Source organism: Ovis canadensis, chromosome 18 (genome assembly GCF_042477335.2).
Source record: "Ovis canadensis isolate MfBH-ARS-UI-01 breed Bighorn chromosome 18, ARS-UI_OviCan_v2, whole genome shotgun sequence".
NCBI lineage: Eukaryota > Metazoa > Chordata > Mammalia > Artiodactyla > Bovidae > Ovis > Ovis canadensis.
The window spans coordinates 41686769-41711632 of NC_091262.1; the positions used below are offsets into that span (position 1 = coordinate 41686769).

At 47.6% G+C, this 24864-nt stretch overlaps 1 protein-coding gene across 2 annotated transcripts in view; it reads left to right on the forward strand.

Annotated features, from left to right (window-relative positions):
- Positions 1-24864, forward strand: part of APBA2 (amyloid beta precursor protein binding family A member 2) — a 129805-nt gene that overhangs the window by 74722 nt on the left and 30219 nt on the right. For both annotated transcript variants that reach the window (XM_069559296.1, XM_069559297.1), the window contains exon 3: positions 12420-13406. In XM_069559296.1, the coding sequence (XP_069415397.1) occupies positions 12447-13406 (960 nt within the window). In that variant the 5' untranslated portion in view covers positions 12420-12446. The remainder of the gene's footprint in view (positions 1-12419; positions 13407-24864) is intronic.

The window sequence follows — 24864 nt, forward strand, 5'->3', positions numbered from 1 at the left end:
CCAGAGATGACCGCCAGTATTATTTTCAGCCATGAAGATGCCTGCGTATCTGTGCGACCTCCCCAAGTCCTGGCTGAGGAAGAGCGACGCTCTTTGGGAAGTGTGTCTGTTTTTTGTTTGTCGATACCCAGTCTTGCCAGCCCCACTTCGGGTCCTGCAGCCAAGCAGAGGCATCGCGTGGTGGGAGCGCTGCGAAGCTTGCCAGCCTGAGACCTGTCCCTTGCCAAAGAAAATTAACTCTTGCCTGGGAGACCGGGAGGTTGCACTTTAGAAAAATCTATCAGCTATGCAGACTGGTTAGCTTAGGGATAAATCCTGATTTCCTCTCCTTCTCTCAAGCTTCTGTGAGGGTTGAGGGGGTGGTTGTAGATTGGGCTGGAGTTTGCAGCATTCCAGCTGTGCCCATGTTAACTGCAAGGAGTCTGTTGGGCTCTGGAAGCCCCCATGGCCTCTGCTCCTCTGTGAGATCCTATGCGGGCACAGAGCAGCCTGGGAGCAGCCCCCTTGCTTGTGATTCCCCTTCTCTCTGCTGCTTCTTCCAACCCCCTCCCCTCGGCTGGTCCAGAAGCAGCCAGTGCACTCCTCTCCTGGGCATAGCTCTGTGCCAGGCAGACATAGAAGTAGGCTTAATCAGAGTTTCTTCAGTTCTGTAAGTGGAGGTCTTGATTCCTGCTTTCCAGAGAGGAAGATGGCTCATGGACATGAGGTCTTAGACACTCGGGCTGAGCTGGCTCTGCCGGGAATGGCGTCATGAGGGGAGCCAGCAGCAGGCCTCCTGGGTGGGTTCCGAGGCACCCACCACCTGCAGCTATGGTTCCCCAAGATCACAGTTAGTGCTCCTAGGAGGGAGGGGGCCCAGAGAGATCCTGGGGCCCAGCCCTGCTCTGATGGAAAGTTGCTTTGCCCCCTGAAGCATTTTTGTTTTCTCATCCTGTAAAGGACTTGGGACAGGGCAGGGGGGAAGCTTAATGGGTACAGGGTTCATTTGTACAAGATGAAGGGAGCTCGGGGGATGCATGGGGTGGTGGTTGCACAATGGTGTGAATGCACTCGATGGCACTGTGCCCTTGACAGTGGTCTGGATGGTAAGGTTTATGTTGTGTTTATTTAACCACAGTTTAGAAAACAAAAGCGAGAAAGAACACAGCATGTAGCTAGTAAACGCTCACTCACTGAACAGGCCCGGTCGTGGAGACATTGGCGCGTATAGATTCTCCCCACAATTCATGCTCTGAGTTTCCGCCCCCACCTCTCTGGGACTTGGTTTTCAGCCTCTTGCTCATCCCCCGCAATGTCATTGTCACTGTCTCTGTCCTTCTTCCAGTCTGGCCCAGCTGCTGTCTAGGGTAGTTTTACCAGGATGGAGCGTGTGTGTGTGTGTATGTGTATATAGGTGTGTGTGCAACTGTTTTTAGTTCACACCTTTTTTTTTTAAATTTTATTTACTTTTTAATGGAAGGATAATTGCTTTACAGCATTTTGTTGTTTTCTGTCAAATATCAACATGAATCAGCCATAGGTGTACATATGTCCCCTCTCTCTTGAACCTCCCTCCTATCTCCCTCCCCACCCCATCCTTCTAGGTTGAGACAGAGCCACTGTTTGAGTTCTCTGAGTTCACACCTTCTTGATATGTGTGTGGTGTCAGTGTTCAGTTATGTGATTGATTTTTGAATATTAAACATTGCATTCTGGACTAAATGCAACTGAATTGTGACTTATAATTTTTGTATATAAACTGATTTGACAGTTTTTTTATTGTTTCTTTGTAAACTGTTTCAAAGTGACTTGCCTTTCATTTTGTATTCATATAACATCAAGTTCAGATTTGGGGATCAAGGTCATGGTGGCCATTTAAAGTGAGTTGGGAAGTGTATATTCTTTTATGTTCCCTGAAAGATTTTGGGTAATACTGGTATTTTGTTGTTGTTTGTTTTTGTGACTGTTGGAAGAATTCAATTGGGAATCCACTGGGATCTGAAGTTATTTGATAAGAGGAAAGAGGATTTTAAATTGCAGATTCAATTTCTTTAGTAAATACTGGACCATTTGGATTTTTGTTTCTTCTAGTGTCAGATTTGCTAAGTTTTGTTTCAGTAACTTGTTCATTTCCTAAAAATTGTCACAACTATTAGTGTTAAGTTGTTCATAATATCCATTATTATATTTTAACGGTATCCACCTTTCTTTCCTGATACTGTAATTTGTGTACTTTCCCTCTGTCTCACCTTTTCTCTCTTACCTTTAGTAAATACTGGACCATTTGGATTTTTGTTTCTTTTAGTGTCAGATTTGCTAAGTTTTGTTTCAGTAACTTGTTCGTTTCCTAAAAATTGTCGCAACTAATAGTGTTAAGTTTAAGGCCACACCCCGGAGGCCATGATGGGCGGCCCCTCCTCTCCTTCCCGCCGGCGGGGGAGGTCCCTAAAGGAAGGAACCTCCCAGATCCCAGGGAGGAATGACAACAACTTCCCCAGCTAAAGCTGCCCCACCCCAGCCACATAGAAGGATCTGTCAGCCTGCGACGCCTTGGCCTGGCGACCTATTGGAACCCTTCCATCTAGCCTGACCATCCCTCGCAACAAACGTATAAAAACCACCCCCAACACGGTCTGGGCGTGGACTTCCTCTACCTGCCTCCTTTGGGTCCGGGAACCCCGCTCGGGAGTGCTTCCCCATTAAAGCCTGTTAGATACTCTTTTGGAGAATGCAATGGCACTCCAGTACTCTTGCCTGGAAAATCCCATGGATGGAGGAGCCTGGTGGGCTGCAGTTCATGGGGTCGCTAAGAGTCGGGCACGACTGAGCGACTTCACTTTCACTTTTCACTTTCATGCATTGGAGAAGGAAATGGCAACCCACTCCAGTATTCTTGCCTGGAGAATCCCAGGGACGGGGGAGCCTGGTGGGCTGCCGTCTGTGGGGTCGCACAGAGTTGGATACGACTGAGGCGACTTAGCAGCAGCAGCAGCAGCAGCAGCAGCAGCAGACACTCTTTTGGTGTCCTGGTCGTCTTTACCTACATTTGGCGCCCAACGTGGGGCTCGAACCCACGACCCTGGGATTAAGAGTCCCATGCTGTACCGACGCCAAATGTTAGGTAAAGATGACCAGGACACCAAAAGAGTGTCTAACAGGCTTTAATGGCGAAGCACTCCCGGGCGGGGTTCCCGGACCGAACGAGGCAGGTCGAGGACCTCCGCGCCCAGACCGTGTTGGGGGTGGTTTTTATATGTTTGTTGCGAGGGATGGTCAGGCTAGATGGACGGGGGGTTAGGATAGGTCGCCAGGCCAAGGCGTCGCGGGCTGACAGGTCCTTCTATGTGGCTGGGGTGGGGCGGCTTTAGCTGGCGAAGTGTGCTGTCATTGGCCCCCGGGATCTGGGAGGTTACTTCCGTTAAGTACCTCCCCCGCCGGCGGGAGGGAGAGGAGGGGCGGCCCATCATGGCCCCTGGGTCTGGCCTTACATTAAGTTGTTCATAATATCCATTATTATATTTTATAAGTATCTACCTTTTCTTTCCTGATACTGTAATTTGTGTACTTTCCCTCTCTCTCACCTTTTATCAGTCTTGCTAAGGCTTTATATATTTAATCTCCCCACTCAAAAGTCATCATGTGGGCTTGGTTGATTTTTCTCTGTGGCACATTTATTTTCTATTTTATTTTTTACCTGCCCTACATTCATTTTCTTCCTTTACCTTTATTTGAGGTTTAATTTGTTGGTCTTTTCAAAGTGCCTGTGTGCTCAGTTGCTCAGTTGCATCCGACTCTTTGTGGCCCATGAACTATAGCCCACCAGGCTTCCCTGTCCATAGGATTTTCCAGGCAGGAATATTGAAGTGGGTTGCCATTTCGTTCTCCAGGGGAATCTTCCTGACCTGGGGATCGAACTCGTGTCTCTTGCATCTCCTTCACTGGCAGGAAGATTCTTTACCACTGCACCACCTGGGAAGCCTAGTAAATGGATACCCAGATTATTTATTTTTTCAGTGTTTTTTGTTTTCTAATAAAGGAATTTAAGATTATACATTCCCTTATAGGCCTCCTTTAACAGTAATCTATTTTTTTTTAATTGTGGTAAAACACAAAACATTAAAATTTACCATCTTAAAAAAATTTTAAGTGTACAGTTCAATAAGGTAAACTATATTCACATTGTTGGAAAACTTTATCTCCAGGACTTTTTCTTCCTGCAGATCTGAAACACTGTACCTGTTAAAAAATAACTCCCCCTTTTCCCTCTTACTCCCAGTCACTGGCAACCACTGTTCTACTTTGTGTTTCTATGAATATGACTATTTTAGAAACCTCCTATGAGTGGAATCATACAGTAAGTGTCCTTTTGTGATTGATTTATTTCATTTAGCCTGATGTCCTCAAGATTGATCCATATTGTAGCTTGGATCAGAATTTCCTTCCTTTTTAAAGGCTGAATAATATTCCATTGTGAGGATATGCCACATTTTCTTTGTCCATTCATCCATCAATGGACAGGTGTTCTTTCCACCTTTTGAATACTGTGGATAGTCCAGCTATGAATATGAGTGTGTAACTATTTTTTGACATGTGGTATTTTCATTATTAACCAGTACAAAATGTTTTTAAGGTTTGTGTTTATGTTCTTTTTAGTTAGTTGCTCATTCATGCCCGACTCTTTGTAACCCTGTGAACTGTAGCCCACCAGGCTTCTCTGTCCAGAGGATTCTGCAGGCAAGAATACTGGAGTGGGTAGCCATTCCCTGTGTTCTGTCTATTATGTTCTGTTCTGTTTATAGGTTATTTTGAAGTGGTTCATCCCCAAATATCTGCATATTTTCTAGTTATATTTTTATTTATTTCTGGTGTAATTACACTGTAATCAGAAACATATTCTTTGTGATTTCAACATTTTGAAATTTGTTTAGACTCATTTTAGTCTTGTCTACCATGTGATTAATTTTGACATAATTTTCTATGTGCATTTGTATGTATTTCCTCATTATAGTAAGTTTTATTTGTTAATGAGGACATTTTTGGCAACAATGTGGGTGTTCTTTGGAAGGACTGATACTAAAGCTGAAACTCCAATACTTTGGCCACCTCATGCGAAGAGTTGACTCATTGGAAAAGACTCTGATGCTGGGAGGGATTGGGGGCAGGAGGAGAAGGGGACAACAGAGGATGAGATGGCTGGATGGCATCACCAACTCGATGCACATGAGTTTGGGTGAACTCCAGGAGTTGGTGATGGCCAGGGAGGCCTGGCGTGCTGGAGTTCATGGGGTTGCAAAGAGTCAGACATGACTGAGCAACTGAACTGAACTGATGGTGTTCAAATCTAATTCTACTCTGAATTTTGTTTGCTTATTTTAAACCATTTACTGAAAGAAGTATATTAAAAAGTATCCCATAGTGATTTCAGATTTGTCTTTTTGAGTTTGGTTTTTTCCTCCCTTTATAAAATTTGAGAGCATATAACTTAGTATGCATACAGTTAAATTTTAAACTTACAATTTATTCCTAGCAGGTTGCCCTTTTTTATCAAGATTTTTAAGTTTTTTCCTTTAATAATGCCTGTTTTCTTACTGTGAATATTAATGCAACCACACCAACTTTCATTTTTAGGTAAAAATTTTAAATTTAGAATAGTTTTGTATTTACAGAGAAGTAGAAAAGATAGTAGAGAGAGTTCCCATATATCCTATTCTGACTTTTCCCTGTTGTTAACATCTTACATTCACATGGTGCATTTGTAGCAAGTAAAGAAACAGTATCAATACATAATTATTAGCCACAGTTTATAGTTCATTAAGTTTTTCTTAATTTTTATCTACTGTCCTTTTTCTGTTCTATTATTCTATTTAAGATACCAAATTAAATTTAATCTTCATGTCTCTTTAGGTACTTTTTAAAAAACTTTTTATTTTGTACTGGAGTATAGCTAATTAACAATGTTGTGATGGTTTCAGGTGGATAGTGAAGACACTTAGCTATACATGTGCGTGTATCCATTCTCCCCAGATTACCCTCCCATCCAGGCTGCCACATAACATTGAGCAGAGTTCCCTGTGCTCTACAGTATGTCCTTGTTGATTATCTAGTTTTTATTTTATTTTTTTGAACTTTTAATTTTGTATTGGAGTATAGCCAATTAGCAATATTGTGATAGTTTCAGGTGGACAGTGAAGAAACTCAGTCATACATATACATGTATCCACTCTCCCCCAAACTTCCCTCCCATCCAGGCTTCCATATAACACTGAGCAGAGTTCCCTGTGCTATTCAGTAGGTCCTTGTTGGTTATCCATTATAAGTATAGCAGTGTGCTTTTAGATTGTGGTAGCTTCTTAGGCTTTCCTTGTTTATGATGACTTTGACAATTTTTAGAAGTACTCGTCAGGTATTTTAGACTATCCTTCTGCTCAGATTTGTCTGATACTCTCCTTCTGGTTAGTCAGGGCTTATAAACTTTGGGTCAGGAGACTGCATAGGGAGCAGTGCTGTTCTATTAAATCAGGGTACAACTGACCGCTGTTAATATTAACCTTGATCACCTGGGAGTTATGCCTCATCTCCAGGAGGGGGCAGTGTCTGCACAAAATATATGGAGGAATTCTGCCCAGGGGTTTTCAGCTTTTCTCTGGTTTATTGTTTACATTGTGTGAACTCAAGGATATTTATTTTATACTTTGGATTATGCAGTACTGTTTTATTTATTGTTCAGATTGTTTCAACTTTCACCCTTGTCTAATATAAAATGTCAGAGTCTTGTTTCCTTTCTCTCTAGGAATTTGGCACCTCAAGTTCTTTTCCCCTAATGAATTTTTTGGGGGGGTATAGTTGCTTGACAGCATTGCATTAGTTTCTGCTGTACAGCAAAGTGAATCAGCTGTATGGATGCATATATCCCTTCTCTTTTGGATTTCCTTCCCACTCAGGTCACCACAGAGCATGGAGTAGGACTTCTCTGGTGGCTCAGATGGCAGAAAGTTTGCCCGCAGTGTAGAAGACCTGAGTTTGATCCCTGAGTTGGAAAGAGTCCCTGGAGAGGGGAATGGCTACCCACTGAGGTATTCTTGCCTGGAGAATCCCAGTGAACAGAAGAGCCTGGCAGGCTACAGGCCATGGGGTTTCAAAGAGTTGGACATGACTGAGCGACTTTCACTTTCTTTTCTGCTTGGCCTTGTTGCCTGGCAACCACCATTTTCTGCTAGTTTTCAACCATTTATGGGTGCACAGCTGCCTTGGAGAGAAAAGCCACACAGGATGCTGAGATAATTTCAGTGTTTTTTCATGCTTGTCGGGATCTTAGCCCCTCAAGTCCTAGCTGCTTTGGCAGTTCTCTGATGCTTCCATAGAAATTGAAAAAAAAAAAGAAACATTAAAAGTTACTAGTTGTTACTGGTGGGGGGATTAGACTGGTACAAGCTGCTACACCATCATCAGAAGTAGACTTTCTCAGGCACAACATTTTTATTCTCCCCACTGTGTCATGGGTGATGATATCTTGAAATATGCTTTGTAGCCATACATCAGATATCCCAAGTAATGCACATTTTATTTATCTATTTAAATTTTTTCAAGAGGTTTATTTATTTGATGTGGACCACTTTTAAAGTCTTTATTGAATTTGTTACAATATTGCTTCTATTTTTATGTTTTGGGGTTTGTTTTTTTTTTTGGCCATAAGGCATGTGGGATCTTAGCTCCCCTACCAGGGATTGAACCTGTACCCTCTGCATTGGAAGATGAACTATTAACCTCTGGACTGCCAAGGAAGTCCCTGTAATGCATATTTTATATGTCATAAATCATTCTTTGCTTTTCCTTCATTCTTATCCTTGTCACAAGGGCTATAAAAGGATTGTCTTCCACCTCCTCTTCAAGGCAAGGGAAAAAATAATGATCTTGAAAATAGCCTTTATTATAAGCTTGTGATGAAAGGAACAGATGGGAGAACTGTGTGAAATGGGCTTTTCAGTCTTGGGGATAGAGGGCCAGTGCAATTATTGGTGCAAGATTTTGGTTTTTCCTTAAAGAAATGAAACCTCTCTGCCTCGTTAAGAGTGGGCTTGCAGAAGAGCACTGCTTCAGGGCTGAGCTTTGTGATTCATGTGAGCATGTCTGGCTGTGAAAGCACAGCTTTAACTGGATCGAGCAGGATACGTAAGATCTTCCAGGCGTGGTATAGCTAAACCTCGTCTCTGCCACCCTACACTTGATGTCTTCCAGGTTTCTGTCAACTGCAGTTCTGAAGAGCTGCAGTCTTCGTTATTATCATCCCTGGTTGAATCAGATCATTGGAAAATCCCCACAGATGGATGCTTATCCACGAATCGATGACTTCTCAGTCTGATCACTCAGTTGGCCACTAATCCATCTCGTATTGGATATCCGACTCATCAGCATACTTCAGTTTGAGCCACAGGAAAGTTAGGAAAGACTTGTCATGTGTCTTGTTGAAATTCAGGTGTATTCTCTCTCTTTAGGGTCTCCCTTGCCCACCATCGTACATGCCTACTCAGAGAGGAAACATGGTGAGTTTCACAAACTCATTGTCAGCTCATAATGGCCATGTTAAGAAAATTCTTATTGGAGTATAGTTGCTTTACAATGTTGTGTTGGGACAACTTCACTTTCAGAGACCAGCCATCTGTCTTTTTAGACTCTTCATCCCAAAGGGAGCCCTGTGCTACCCAAGACAAAATCTGCCTTCCCATTGGAAGTACCTACAGTCCTGTTCTGTACTCTGTGCTCCATCTCCAGATCCAGAGCCCCGAGGTCAGGGACCCTGGCTTGGCAGCCCGCTCCACCCTGCAGTGGGCCTCGCAAAGAGATTAGACAGCACCCACAGAGAGATGCCTGACCATAACACAGGCAGTGGGCACTCTGCAGCTGCTGTGACGAGGTGGGTGATGAGGAGGTCTGACCTACCAGTTCCTGGAGGGAGCATTTTCCATCTTTATCCAAGCCATCCTGCTCAGATCTGGCCTTGAAATCCACATTGCTCTTTCCTGTTCAGGAAGGAGACTGAACTGAGGGGGCCATCAGGGGGCCTCAAGGCAGCTACGATGAATTGTGTTTAGTCTCTCAGATCTGAAACCTGCAAGCCTGTTTTCCCAAGAAGTTCTGGAACTTTTATTCTTGATTCCAAAGATATGATGGCTGGAGGGTGGGCAGGTGGCTGGCTTCTTGTCCAATGTGGTGGTCCACGTTTGATCTCAGACCAACAGCATCAGCCCAATTCTGACACCTGTTAGAATCACAGATGTGGATAATGGACGAGTGGACACAATGAGGGAAGATGAGGGTGGGGTGAATTGAGAGATTGGGATCGACATATATATATCACCATGTGTAAAATGGATTGCTAGTGGGAAGTTGCTTTATAGCGCAGGGAGCTCAGCTGGGTGCTCTGTGATGGCAGAGTGGTGGGATCGGGGGTGGAGAGAGGTCCAAGAGGGAGGAGATATATGTATACATATAGCTGATTCCCTGGTGGCTCAGACAGGTAAGAATCCACCTGCATTGCAGAAGACCTGGGTTGGGAAGATCCCCATATTCTTGTCTGGGAAATCCCATGGACAGAGGAGCCTTGGGGGCTACAGTCCATGGGTTCACATGGTGTAGGACACAACTGAGCAACTAACACTTTCACAGCTGATTCACATTGTACAACAGAAAAGAATACAACATTGTAAAGCAACTATACTTCAATAGAAAAAGTAAAATCAGATAATTACTCAGAAAAATGAGAAAAAATAAACAACTGGTCAAAAAAAAAAAAAAAAGAGAGAGAAGAAAAGCACACCCTCAGCCCCACCCAAACGTCCTGAATCAGAAGCTCCAAGGGTGTAGCCCAGAGTTCTGAGCTCTAGGCTCTGAAGTGTGGGGACTGACTGGTGAAGGACCTGCCAGATGCCAGTCAGAGATGCCACAAGGGGACAAAAGGGCCAGGGCCTTGGGACTGACTGTGGACAACTGGGCCCTAAGCAGGTCCCTGCCCCAGACCCAAGACAGCTCTGGGATCTCTGTCCTCAGCTGGAGGCCAAGACCAGAGTCTGCTGGTGACAGCACCCTAACCCACCCCAAAATTGGCGCCGGCCACACCCTCTGGGGCAGGTGAGAACCCAGGAGGCTAGAGAAGTGCCCGGGGATCCTTGCCAGAGGCTGCCTTGTCCCTTATCCCTCACTCAGTCTGCACAGGGGGACCCCGCTCCCTACTTCTCCATCAGCTGCCAGCCACACATCAGTGACTGCCAGCTGATAGCCTGGGCATCCTTTTGAATTTTTGTCTTGAGAAGTCAAGGGCAGGGCCCTCATTTGTTAAGTACCTGCAGTGTATCCCCTCCTCAGACTTTTCTAGGGTTAGAGGTTTCTAGGAGATGGGGAGGTGGGGGCGAATGGGAGGGTGTGTGTGTGTGTGTGTGTGTGTGCACGCGCACACACATGTTTGAATGCGTGTGTGCACACAGCCAGGTCTCCTACCAGGAGAATCATCGTGTATGCTGTTATCAACAGTGGGGAGGACACAGCTGAGCCCAGGTGTAGTGGGGAGCTGACCGTCAGCAGGGGCTGGCCCTTCCCCAGCCAAGGACGAGGAAGCCTGTGTGTGGGGAATTCAGGGGTACAGAAACCCAGGTGTGCTCCAGAGGGGGTCTGCCACAGGTGACTCCTGCATCTTCTCTTTTGTAATCCCTCCTCTGCCCCCGCCACCCCATTAAATACCCCAGAGTTCCCTGCTTCCCCCAGAGGAAATGTTTGTAAGGAAGTTACATGTAAGTAGAGTTAAATCATTTAAAATAAGCCAGGAGAGGCTGGCTATTCAAAGAAATCCCCAGAGAGATCTTTTATTCAGAAGATAATCATTTGACAGAGTGATGGAGCATCCTGCCCTTTGTCTCAGGAGTTTCGTCTCAGCTTTTGGAATTTCCTTTTACACACTTCCAGTTGCCATCACTGGAGGATGTGCCCACCACCCCCACCCCCCGACCTGCAGAAAGTCATAGAATGTTCTGGGTTGGGGGCAGGGCTGGCAGACAGCCTGGGGAGAATTGCGGGAAGGATGGTTGATGGTGTGAATGATCACCTGGGTGGTGCCTCCATTGGGTTTGTTGAGACTCTGGGGCGGGGGGCTTTCAAGGTCTTTAGGTGTTCCTGTGTCCCACAACACAGGTAAATGCCACTTTAGTGAAAATGAAAGTTGCTCAATCGCATCTGACTCTTTTCGACCCTGCGTACTATAGCATGCCAGGCTCTCTGTCCATGGGATTTCCCAGGCAAGAATACTGGAGTGGGCTGCCATGCCCTCCTCCAGGGGATCTTCCCGACTCAAGGATTGAACCCATGTCTCCTGCATTGGCAGGTGGGTTATTTACCACTAACGCCACCTGGGAAGCCCCAGAAATATCATACTTAAAAATGAATAAAGGAGGGACGTGAACAACACTGTCTCATCACTCAAATCAAACCTCTGCTGGGATTTAAATGGATTTCTTCAAAGTTTGTTCTGTTTATTGGGTGGTGAATAAATTACAGCAGCATATTTTATGCAATAAACTCTTTGTAAATATTTTAATTGCTGCATAATTGTCTTACAAATGTGCTGTGCTTAGTCGCTCAGTCCTGTCCAACTCTTTGCGACCCCATGGACTATAACCTGCCAGGCTCCTCTATCTGTGGGATTCTCCAGGCAAGAATACTAGAGTGGGTTGCCATTTACTTCTCCAAAAAATGATGTAAATGAATTTGTTTACAAAACAGAAACAGACTCACAGACATGGAAAATTAACTGTGGTTACCAAAGGGGAAAGGGTTGGGAGAGGAATAAATTGGGAGTTTGGAATTAACACATTCACACTACTATATATAATCTAGATAATCAACAAAGACCTACTGAATAGCATGAAGTGAAGTTGCTCAGTCGTGTCCGACTCTTTGCAACCCCATGGACTGTAACCTACCAGGCTCCTCTGTCCATGGGATTTTCCAGGCAAGAATACTGGAGTGGGTTGCCATTTCCTTCTCCAACTGTATAGCACAGGGAACTATATTCAATACCTTGTGATAACCTATGATGGAAAAGGATCTGAAAAATATATATATATGTTTATACATGTATAACTGATTCACTTATCTGTACATGGGAAACTAACACAACATCGTAAATCAACTATACTCCAATTATATAAAACAGAGAAGTCATGAGTGAGTGGCGAGTTGGGGGGAAGCAGCAGGTGTCCTGGGGAGTTGCCAGGGTCCCCTTTTTCTCCTCCGGCCCTGGTGCCCTCATGTCTCTTTGGCAGGGCTTGCAATGGTCCTGACACCGGAGTCAGCTGAGGTGGGCTGTCCTGTCATCTGAGTGGACACGAGTCACATCTCCTGGGCGCGCTCCTCGGGCCAGGTTCTGACTCTCCTGTCGTCCTTCCTCCCTGCAGTGGCTGCCGCCTGGTGACGATGGCCATATGAGCCCCACCATGGCCCACCGGAAGCGTCAGAGTGTGGCGAGCAGCCTGCTGGACCACAGGGCGAGGCCGGGCCCGGAGCCCGAGAGTGAGGATGCAGAGCTGGCCCTGGAGGAGTATGTGCCCACCGACCTGGAGCTGGCGGCCCTGCGGCCCGAGAGCCCAGCGCCTGCTGAGCAGGGTGGCCCCGACCAGAGCCCTGACGGGGACTCCAGCTCTGACTATGTGAACAACACCTCGGAGGAGGAGGACTATGACGAGGGGCTGCCTGAAGAGGAGGAGGGCATCACCTACTACATCCGCTACTGCCCTGAGGATGACAGCTACCTGCAGGGCACGGACTGTGACGGGCAGGGCTACCTGGCTCACGACACGCGCCACCTGGAGACAGATGAGTGCCAGGAGGCGGTGGAGGAGTGGACGGAGCCCACGGGCCCACACGCACATGGCCACAGTGACCCGGGCAGCCCTGGCTACCGGGACAGCCACCTCTCTGTCCCCGAGGATGAGGCCTCAGTCCTGGACTCCGGGGACCAGGAAGAGGACGTCCACTACTGTCCCGGCGAGGAGGCCTACCAGGACTACTACCCTGCTGAGGCCAATGGGAATGCAGGCAGCAAATCGCCCTACGGCCCGAGGCGCAGGGACGGGGACCCAGAGGACCAGGAGGAGGACATCGACCAGATCGTGGCCGAGATCAAGATGAGCCTGAGCATGAGCAGCATCACCAGTGGCGGCGAGGCCAGCCCTGAGCGTGAACCGCGGGGGCCTGAGCCAGGGCCCGGGGACTCCCCCGAGGCCTGCCCACCGGCTGAGGCCAGCCGGGGCCCCAGCAGACACGAGGGCAGGCCCAAGTCGCTGAACCTCCCTCCTGAGGCCAAGCACCCCGCCGACCCTCAGAGGAGCTTCAAGACCAAGACCAGGACCCCGGAGGAGAGGCCCAAGTGGCCCCAAGAGGAGGTAAGACTCTGGCTGGCCCTGGGGAAGCGGAGGGAGGGGCTGAGAGCAAAGGTGTCCATGCTGCCCACAGGTCAGAGTGTGAGCCAGCTCTCTACGTGTTCAGTTATGCGTGGACTTCCCAGCCACTCCTGTTCACCCATCAGATGCCGTAGTAATTGCCAAGGAAATCTTGTTGAGGGTGATTGGCAACCTGGGCTCCCAGCAGACCCCCAGACCCCCAGCAGAGCTTGGGTCCTTCCCCTGCTTGCTCTGGATCTGCTTGTGTGGGTGTGGTCCCTGAGACTGTTGCCCCTCCCTGAGTGGTTTTGGTCAGTCACAGGGATCTGGTACTGCTGGCAAGTGCAGACAGCTGTGGCCAATGGTTGGGACAGCCCAGCGGCAAGGGGCAGCAACCTGAGTGCATTTCACAGGGGCAGTTGAATCTAATGACACTTCTCTGAAAGCCTGGGGACCTTGGTGTAATTGGAAATTTGCTGTAAATAACCATTTTGCAAATAATTATTTGAAGGTTTGACAGAGACGTGGAGAAGAAATGCATGCTAATGAGGCCAGTGGATTTAAGCGTAACTATATTTTCTTTTAATTATAGCAAAGTAAAGTGTAAATTGTAATAAACACTTTTGAAAAGCTGCCTTTCAAAAAAACCTTGTGTATATAAAAAGAAGATGTGATTATTAGATGCATATAAAGGAACATCTATTTGGCTAATTCTGTGGACAAATGAAAATGAATTGCTTTCATATATTTTTTATTGGGATATAGTTGCTGATGCTGGGAAGGATTGAGAGCAGGAGGAGAAAGGGACAACAGAGGAAGAGATGGTTGGATGGCATCACCGACTCAATGGACATGGGTTTGGGTGGACTTTGGGAGTTGGTGATGGACAGGTGGTTCATGGGGTCGCAAAGAGTCAGACACGACTGAGTGACTGAACTGAACTGAACTGATAGTTGCTTTACATTGTTGTGTTAGTTTCAGCTGTACAGCAAAGTGAATCAGCTTATATCAGGGCATATATGCATATATCCCCTCCGTCTTGAGCCTCCTCCTACCCCCATCCCACCCCCTAGGTCATCACAGAGCACTGAGCTGAGCTCCCTGCGCTATACAGCAGCTTCCCACCAGCTATCCATTTTACATATGATAGTGTATATATGTCAGTTCCAGTCTCCCAGTTCATCCCACATTCTCCTTTACGCCGTGTCCACAAGTCTGTTCTCTGTGTCGGCATCTCTACTCCTGCCATGCAAATAGGTTCATCTGTACCATATTTCTCGATTCCGCATATATGTGTATATATACAGTAATTGTTTTTCTCTTTCTGACTTACTTCACTCTGTATGCCTCTCTCTCGGTTCATCCACATCTCTATCTACAAATGACCAAATTTCATTCCTTTTTCAGTTCGGTTCAGTTCAGTCGCTCAGTCGTGTCTGACTCTTTGCGACCCCATAAACCACAGCACACCAGGCCGCCCTGTCCATCACCAACTCCCGGAGTCCATCTCCAACTCCCAGAGTCCACCGCCAACTCCTGGAGTCCACCTAAACCCATGTCCATTGAGTCAGTGATGCCATCCAACCATCTCATCCTCTGTTGTCCCCTTCTCCTCCTGCCCTCAATCTTTCCCAGCATCAGGATCTTTTCCAATGAGTCGGCTCTTGGCATCAGGTGGCCAAAGGATTGGAGTTTCAGCTTCGACATCAGTCCTTCCAATGAACACCCAGGACTGATCTCCTTTAGGATGGACTGGTTGGATCTCCTTGCAGTCCAAGGGACTCTCAAGAGTCTTCTCGAACACCGCAGTTCAAAAGCATCAATTCTTCAGCGCTCAGCTTTCTTTATAGTCCAACTCTCACATCCATACATGACCACTGGAAAAACCATAGCCTTGACTAGACGGACCTTTGCAACCAAAAATGGAGAAGGTCTATACAGTCAGCAAAAACAAGACTGGGAGATGACTGTGGCTCAGATCATAAACTCCTTATTATAGCTAATAAGGAGTTCCTTATTATGACTTTTTATGGCTGAGTAATATTCCGTTTTTTGGCTTTTTTATTCCAGTTTTTCCTTTTTTATGGCTGAATAATACTCCATTGCATATATATGCTTTCATATTTTTAATGCCTTCATCAGTATTTTTTCCCCAGAAGAGTTCATGCATTTGAGGAATATATAAAGTGTGAGCTTGTGTTTGGGTAAAATGTCCTGTTGACTCACTGTTAAGTTTCTAGAACTTCCCTTTGATGCCTTTTGATTTTTTTTTAAAGATTGATAAGCATAAATTGACTTCATTTTTGGAGTGTTCCTGTCATTCAAGGCAGTTGTGTATGCACTGGGGGCTTTGGGCTGTAAAGAAACTGTTGTTGCATTAGTAGATGTGGGGAAGCACCCCCTCATGAGGGAGGTGGCTCTGGAATTTCTGAACTGGCATTCCTTCAGAGCCTACTCTCCCACTAAGGCCACTCCTGATCTCCTGGGCTGGCTGCATCTGCAAATCCTCCCATGTGGAGCAAGAAAATTACCCTTGCCATGTGCTAGGCCCTGGGGTGCAGAGATGAAAGTGACTTGAGCTTGCATGGAGAACCTCATTCTAGAGGGAGAGACTCTCTGTCCATCTGGGTGTGACTGGGAGCCTAGAGGAGTCCCCCCCCTGGCCCATGAGTCCCAGGTAGGCTTCCTGGGGACAGGCTCCCTTGTGGGTGATAAGTGGGGTGGCCCTGGGACTTAGAGGGGGACTTTGGGAAATTAGCTGACCAGGAAGGGCTGAACCTGGAGGTCATGGGTATCCTCAGCATACAGCAGGGTTGGGGATTGTGATGAGGCCAGGAGGACAAGTGGAAGTGAAGGACCTGGCTTGAGGATGGTGATGTGAGAGGGACAGAGCTGGGCTATCAGGGGCCTGGGAACCTCAAGGGGGCTAAGGGGCAGGATGTTGGGAAGGCCCTGAGCATCTCAGGTGGATGGCCAGGGCAGAGGCTCCTGTGTAAGGGACAGAGGGGATGGGTTTGGCAGCATCTATAAGAGCAGGAGCCAAGGAAGAGGGCGCCTGCCATGTGTGGAGCTGGAATTGCACTGCTTTGGCTCGAATGGCATGGATGTGCCAGCAGTGTGTGTCCAGGGCAGATTTCAGCAACAGAGAACTGTGTGGGGGACTGTGGCAGGGTGCTCTCCTCACCCTCCGCCCCGCATCTTCCATCCCTGATCACCATCAGCATCCCCTACAAGTTCCAGGAACTTGAGACACATCCCAGAGGATCCGTTATTCTCATGACATTCCCCAGGAAGTGCAGGGCTCCATAGGAGAATATATTGCAACAGCTTCTGTTCAGGGAGAAAGACCACATTGCCGAGCATGAGATTTGGAGATGGAACAGCATGGCAGAGGCAGTCACAGGGTTTGTACCCCAAAGCACTCAGATCGTGGTCAGTGCTAATCAGTGACTAAAAAAGACACGGCCCTGTGGTGATAGGAAGCTAACCAAGAATAGCTCCCAGCCCTGCATTAGCGCATGCCATGAACAACTCAGGAGAACTCGGCACAGCTCAGAAAGGCTGAGTAAGGGGTGTGGCATAGGAGGGCGCCCCAGGACCGAGAGTGGACTTCTGACCCTGCCAGGACCACCGTCAGCCTTCACAGGAGAAAAGCTGGTCTCTCCACCTGAGAGCAAGCCCAGGCCCAGACTGCTGGAGTGCACGGATGCCTGGATCTGGGCTTGTCGGTTCCCTCTGGTTGGTTCCAGCAGCAAACAGACGGTCCTCTTCAGGAATGGTGACTGAGCTGGCCATGCGCTGTCCTTGGTACTGACACAAGTGTTGGGTCTGCCCCTCTGCTGGCCACTTGCCCTGTGCTGGGTGCAGCCAGGCTGGATAGGTCAGAGAGCCTGAGCTAGAGTTTGGACGAGGGTCTGTGGCTCAGGACAGTGCTGGGGGGCGGGCACCACATCAGCTTGGAGGGAGGTTGCTGATGGGGGCATTGCCTGTTTACCCTCCTTGGTCAGTCCTCTTCTTCATCAGCCCGAACACTTGCAGATGGCCTCAGATTCTGCCTCCGTTGCCCATTTTGACCGCTGGTGCAGCCCTGCCCCACCCCGACCCCTCCCTCTTAGTCTTTGGGTCTCAAGCTTCCCCTCAAAGCAGCCCCGGGTGCCGGCTAGGAGACCCATGTCCTTGACCTTGACTCCTGGAGCCTCTGGATCTCTGACTGTGGATGGTTATGCTCTGCTGAAGACTCACCCATCCCAGGGTCTTCCTTAGATGGGCTCAGACCCAGACTACTACCTGAGCCAGGTCTCTGGGTGCATCTGGGGAACTCTGGCCACTGAGGCTGCTTCTTCCTTCTCTGCGTGTCAGCTCAGTCGTGTCCAACTGTATGACCCCATGGACTGTAACCACCCTTGCCCCCAGGCTCCTCTGTCTGTGGAATTCTCCGGGCAAGAATACTGGAGTGAGTTGCCATTTCCTCCTCCAGGGGATCTTCCCAACCCAGATCTTCTCGAACCTGGATCTCCCACATTGCAGGCAGATTCTTTACCATCTGAGCCACCAGGCAAGCCATTGAAAATAGATGCTCTTCCTTGCTGTGATCTGTTTATTCCCTCTGCATTCATTCATTCGTTTGTTCATTCATGGGGACCCATGAATATAGAACATAGCATGCTGGTCACTTTTAGAAATGTGAATGTTAATTTCAAGAAATGAGGGGGTAATGTAGTCATTCACTGGTCCTCAAAACCTACTCCAGACAGAAGAGTGGTGGTGGGTTAGAGTTTTTCTTGTTACATGGAATTTGCAAATTTGCAACGGGAGATGTCATGAAGTGGACTTGCTACCCGAAGTTTTTCTTGCCCAATATCTTATTTAATCTACAACCCCCTTTCTAAATGCCAGGAAAAAATGAAACAGGGAATTAAGCCAAAGGATTCTAAGTCATCTAAAATATGGGCTGCTTGGCACAAATTCAGAGATCTCAGCTTGGTCATTCTTTTCAGTATTTGTGGGAAGATTGATTTCTCTTCTGAGCCACAGTTACAGTTACCTAAGAAAGACTTTTGCATACAATACAATGAAATATTATTCATCCCTAAAAAGAAAGGAAATACTACAACAGGGATGAACCTTGAGGCCACTGTGCTGATTGAAAATAGCCTCACAAAAAGCCAAATCCTGTATGATTCCACGCAAGTGAAGTACCTAGACTAGTTAAACCCACAGAGGTGGAGGCAGACTGGGGGTTGGTGGGATTTGTGGGGGATGGGGTTAGTGTTTAATGGAGACAGAGCTTCCATTGGAGATGATGAAAAGTTCTGGGGCTGGATGGTGGTGATGATTGTACATCGGTGTGCATGCACCTAATGCCACTTAATTGTCCACCTAAAATTGGTTAAAATGATACATTTTATTTTATGTATATCGAACAAGAAAAGGCTCTAGTCCCATTCACCAGCCCAAGCCAACTTGAATCATCTGAAACCAAGTTGAGCCAATCTGAGCCCCTGTAACGCATATCATACAAACAAAACATTCTTTGTCTATCCGAAGGACTGGTGGAACCACAGGAAAGATAGCTGGCCACACTCATGTGGGCCTGTGGACACTGGGTGGATCTGCACATCTCTGGAAGGTTTCAAGATATTCAGGATTAAGATGAGCCATGAGTAGACAACCGCATCCTGAGTAAGAAGGGGGCACCTTCCCTTCTCTCCTTCTGCGGTCCTGTCCAGTAACAGATGTGATCCCACCTTGGCAGGGGTGGAAGGGCATAGGAGGGGTGGACCCCAGATTATTATTCCTGCTGGGCTTTCACATAGATCATGCAGACCACTGGGTTACATGAAATGATTGAGGTCATACCTTGTTAGTATCGTTAAAAGAAAAATATGTTATCAAATTTACTATGAAAACACTCTCTCCTCATCCTCAACTTTAAGAAAACCAGATGTTCTGTACAGCACATTCGTAACAGTAGATTTAATAGAAGTTTACTAGATCATTGGGATCGCCTGGTTAAACTTGCTTTTCAAATTAGGAATCATAGGATTTAGTATTGGTAGCTGTAGGCAGTTCCACTGAGTTGTTTATTATTTAGGACTAGTAGTATCATTTGGAGAAGGAAATGGCAACTTACTCCAGTATTTCTTATCTGGAAAATTCCGTAGACAGAGGAGCCGGGCGGGCTACAACCATGGGGTTGCAAAGAGTTGGACACGACTGAACACACACATGCCAATAGTATTATTTAGGACTTATTTATTGATTTATTTTTGGCTGTGCTGGGTCTTCACTGCGGCTCAGGCTTTTCTGTAGTCGTGGTGAGTGGGGGGCTACTCTCTAGTTATCATGGGCTTCTCACTGTCGTGGCTTCTCTTGTTGCAGAGCATGGGCTCTAGAGCACAGGCTCAGTAGTGGTGGTGCACGGGCTTAGCTGCCCCATGGCCTGCTCCATGGCATGTGGGATCTTCCTGGACCAGGGATCAAACTCACATCTCCTACACTGGCAGGCCACCAGGGAAGTCCAGGACTAAAAGTACTGATTGGAACAGAGAATTTCTTCCCGTGTCCAGAGAACAGAGAGCTGGTTTGGGCAGTTAGGCTAGGAATGGCAGGCTCTATGGACAAGCTAAATGTGGGAAGTGTCTTGGAGCTGGAATTTGAACATTGACTTAGCATCCTCATCTGGTTTCCTTCTGACCTGGGTGCCTTGGTTTCATCCACTTGTCTGATGCCACATTCACTTCCCCAGAATGTGTGAGGGGCTCTATGCTGAAAGGGGAGTGGTTGGGGGAGCAGGGAGGGTCTCCGGGCTCACGAGAGCCCCCGGCCTGAACCTGCTGTTATACCAAAAGATTGCTCTTCACCCTGGAGGGTCATTAAACTGCTGTCCTTAAGCTGTCATTAAACTGCTCACACAGGGCTCCTTACCTTACAGTTACTGGCAGGGAAGGGTGTGTTTGTAGCAAACTTATGAAACCGGTGGGAGAAGCAGCCTGCTGGCCCCCAGGAGTCATGGGGCTTTTCTCCTTTGAGAACTGAGCTAAATCACACGTGATGCTCCCTGGTCCCGTGACTGCCTGGAGTGTTGGGGTGCCTCCTTCCCCAGGAAGGAATCTGGAATCCACTGTGACATCCAGGGCGGGGGGCAGGTGTCTGGGAAGGAGAAGTGTCTGTGGTCCTGTCACTGTATGTGGGCTGCCTGCCTCCTCCCCTTGGCCCTTGTGTCCCTGGTGAGGGCTAGTCCTGCACCAGCTGGCCCTGACCGCCATGCAGGAATCGAGTGCTGAGCTGAAAGGGGTGTCAAAGGAGGAGGCAGTGTGTTTTTGATCATTTGAGGGCTCTGTTTACTCCTTCTTTCCCTGTTACTTTAAAAGTATTGCTATAGACACATAACATGAAATTTACCAATTTGACCATTTTAGAGAGTACAATTCAGGGACATCGACTGCAGTGTTGTACAACCACCAAGACTCAGTTCTAGACCATTTTCCTCAACCCTAAAGGAGACCACGCTTATTATTTTTTAAATTTTCATTTGTATTTATTGACTGTACTGAGTCTTAGTTGGGGCATTTGGGATCTATTTCCCTGACCAGGGATCAAACCCAGGCCCTCTGCATTGGGAGTGAAGAGTCTTAGCCACTGGACCAAGCAGTCAGTCCCCAATCTCCCCTCCCTGTAGCCCCTGGTAATGACAAATCTGCTCTCTTTCTGTGTTAGCAGACCCCTGAGATACTGTGGTTTGATGCCAGACCACTGCAGTTAAGTGAATATCTCAATAAAGTGAGTCACACATTTTTTGATGTCTTGCTGCATCCAAAAGTTATATTCACACTATACTGTCATCTATTAGGTGTGCAATAGTGTTTAAAAAACAATGTATATACCTTAATTTAAGAGTACTTTAGGATTTAACTGGTGGTCCAGTGGATAAGAATCCTCATGTGAATGCAGGCTTGATCCCTGGTCCAGGAAGGTCCCACATGTCTCACTACTGAGATGGCACTCTAGAGCCCCTGCTCTGAAACAAGAGAAACCATTGCTGTGAGAAGCCCGAATACCTCAACCAGAGAGCAGCCCCCGCTTGCTGCAACTAGAGACAAACCCGCATAGCAACGAAGACCCAGCATAGCCAAAATTAATAAATAGATAAAATTTAAAAATTATTATAAAGGAGTACTTTATTGCTAAAAAATACTAAGCATCATCTGAGCCTTCTGGGGTTGTCATCTTTTTTGCAGGCAGAAGGCCTGGCCTCAGCGTGGATGGCTGGTGACTGGTCGGCCTGGTGGTTGCTGAAGACTGGGGTGGCCGTGGCAATTTCTTAAAATAAGATGACAGTGAAATTTACCTCAATTGGTGGACTGTTCCTTTCACAAACAATTTCCTGTATCGTGCAATGCAGTTTGAGAGCATTTTTACCCACAGTAGAATTTCTTTCAAAATTGGAGTCAATCCAACCCAATTTTGGAACTCTGCCACTGCTTCATCAACTAAGTTTATGTAATATTCTAAATCCTTTGTTGTCATTTCAACAATCTTCACAGCGTCTCCACCAGGATTAGATTCCTTCCCAAGAAACCACTTTCTTTGTTCATCCATAAGAAGCACCATGTATTTAAATTGTATCATGAGATTGCGGTAATTTCAGTAACACCTTCAGGCTCCACGTCTCGTTCTCTTACTGTTGCCACCACATCTGTAGTTACTTCTTCCACTCAGGTCTGAATCCTTCAAAGTCATCCGTGAGGGTCAGAATCAACTTCTAAATTCCTGTCATCGTTGATGTTCTGACCTCTTCCTGTGAATCATGAATGTTCTTGATAGCATCTAGAATGGTGAATCCTTTACAGAATGTTTCAATCTACTTTGCCCAGACCAATCAGAGGAATCACTATGGCAGCCTCACAAAGTGTATTTTTGAAATAGTAATGAGGATGGAGACACAGAGGCCAGTTTAGGAAAACATGGTTCTACTCAGAAAGTCTTGTCCCCAGGGTACCCTCCACCCCTTCCTGAGGGGCCCTGTGAATGGAGAGTGAATGATGGAATGAGGCACCAGAGGGGCCCAGTGTTGGTGGTGGAGGAAGTTTTATCAGACAAGTCACAGAGAGTAAGGCCAGGCCCCCAGTGGCTTCCCCAGTGGATCTTGTCATGATTCTTTTAAGCCAGAGATTTGGCTTCCTTGGTGGCTCAGATGGTAAAGAATCCTTCTGCAGTGTGGGAGACCTGGGTTTGATCCCTGGGTCAGGAAGATCCCCTGGAGGAGAGCATGGCAACCCACTCCAGTATTCTTGCCTGGAGGATCCCATGGACAGAGGAGCCTGGTGGGCTACAGTCCTTGGGGTGGCACAGAGTTGGACACGACTGAAGTGACTAAGCAGTAGCAGTGGTGGCTTTGAGAAAATGTGATCATCCCTGGAAGGATGAGTGAGATAAGAGTGAAACTTTATCCAAGTGCTTCTCCTCCTCCAGGTGAAGATCATGGAGTGGCCTGAATGCTGAGAGGAACAGAACCAGATTGTTATTTTTCTGAGTCACCATTTGTCAGGGGACGGATTGAAGGGCCTCTGAGAGAAGATGAGGAGGGCACTGATGAGACCGTCAGTGATCAGACCATCAGCGGCCCTGTGGGCGATGCCCCCAGCTTGGCTCCACAGGAGCATCTGCAGTGTCACCGTCCCAGCTGCACCCACCCCCGCCCCCTCCACTTCCCTGAGCAGGACGGAGGAGGGCACATCTTGGATGGAATGACTGATGAGTCAGTTGACCGATGCCTTTGAAAACAAGAAAGGATTCCTGGAGAAAGCTCTCCCTTCACTGAGTGCAGCACTGGGGTTTCTCTGACGCTGAGTCCTGTCTGGGGAGAGATGGGACAGTCCAGTGGGAAGCGGTGGCTTCCTTGGCCTTGTGTCGATGCTTTCTGTCCCTGATTGAGCTCCCCTCCGTGTCTCTCATCTCCGTGTCATCCAGGCCACGTTTGGAAACACTTGGCTTTTGTTCCAGATGACTCGAGAGTGTGTGGGCGTGTGCTTGTTTGCCGTTATTCCATCCGAAGCCACGTGGATTATTTCACTGGATTTTCAGTTTAATCCAGCAGGCACAATCAGAATTGACACGTTTAAAAAGCTCTAGCTTTAGTTTCACCAACTGGAGCCAGGATGTCTTTTGTCTGCATGCGTGTGTGCTCAGTCATGTCCGACTCTTTGCAACCCTGTGGACTGGAGCCCACCAGGCTCCTCTGTCCATGGGGTTGTCCAGGCAAGAATACTGGAGTGGGTTGCCATTTCCTTCTCCAGGGGATCTTCCCCACCTAGGGATAGAACTCTCGTCTCCTACGTCTCCTGCACTGGCAGGCGGATTCTTTACCACTGAGCCACCCGGGAAGCCTGGGTATATTTATTCATTTATTTAAATGAGTGGCTTCTTCCTACAGACATGTCATCTCTGCCCTGAACAGCTGGCCATGTGCTGGCGTTTGTGTGCCCAGCCTGTGCCACCAGATAGTGCTCTGCTCTCAGGGTCCATGAAGGACAGGTTTGGGGGTCCCTGCTGCCTTCACATGCTTCCGTTCACCTGCCCCTCCTCACCAGCGATGGCTGGTAGGGGTTCCCGTGGGTGGCAGCAAGAATGCCCACTGGAGTTACTTAATGAGGGATATGGCCCAGCTGTCCATGTTGGCTGTGAAAGTCAGAGATAACCCTGGCTGGCATTTTGTTTTGAGGTACACCTGGCTGCTCTACCATGGGGAGGGCACAAAGGGTGGAATAGCATCTTCCTCTAAGATACCAGGACCCCATGTCCACGTGGGCCTCTGACCATGCTCATTTCGGATGCTGTGTCACCTGCTGCCAAGCCCCCCACCCCTGCCATGAGATGATGACGGGAGCACCAGATGGGTTTTCCCAAGGAGAAGCAGTAGAAGTCACCCCCTGCCTCTCTGGAAACAACTCTGGCTGGTTTTCATGAGATGCGGTTGCCATGGTGATGAGAGGTCCAAGAGATTTAGAGGAAATGTTCCAGAGGGAAAGGTCCAGGCTGCAGAAGCTTTGGGGAAAAGCTGCCCTTTGATGTGGACCTGAGGCCTTGTGTCGCCCGTGGTCACTGCGTGCTGTGGTCTCATGCTTAGGTGCTTGGGTGGGGGTGGGATGGTGTGAGGCACTGACGTCCGGCCAGCCTGGGTCCCTTGGCCAAGCCCAAACTGCGTCCCCCAGAAGGGGGACCTCTTCCATTTCTCAGATGCACCCAACACAAGGCAGGAGGCAGTCCTGGAGGTACTGTTTCCCCACCATGTATCTGGCACCTCGATAAGAGTCTTATCCCACATGATGGTCCTCTTCCTGCCAGAAAAATTAGGTTCTAGACCAAGCTGTAACATTCGTGGAAGGAGTGTTATCTTTTAGTCCTTTCAGGCTGCTCAATCAGAGTATCATAAACCAGGGGACTTAGAAACAACATGCAC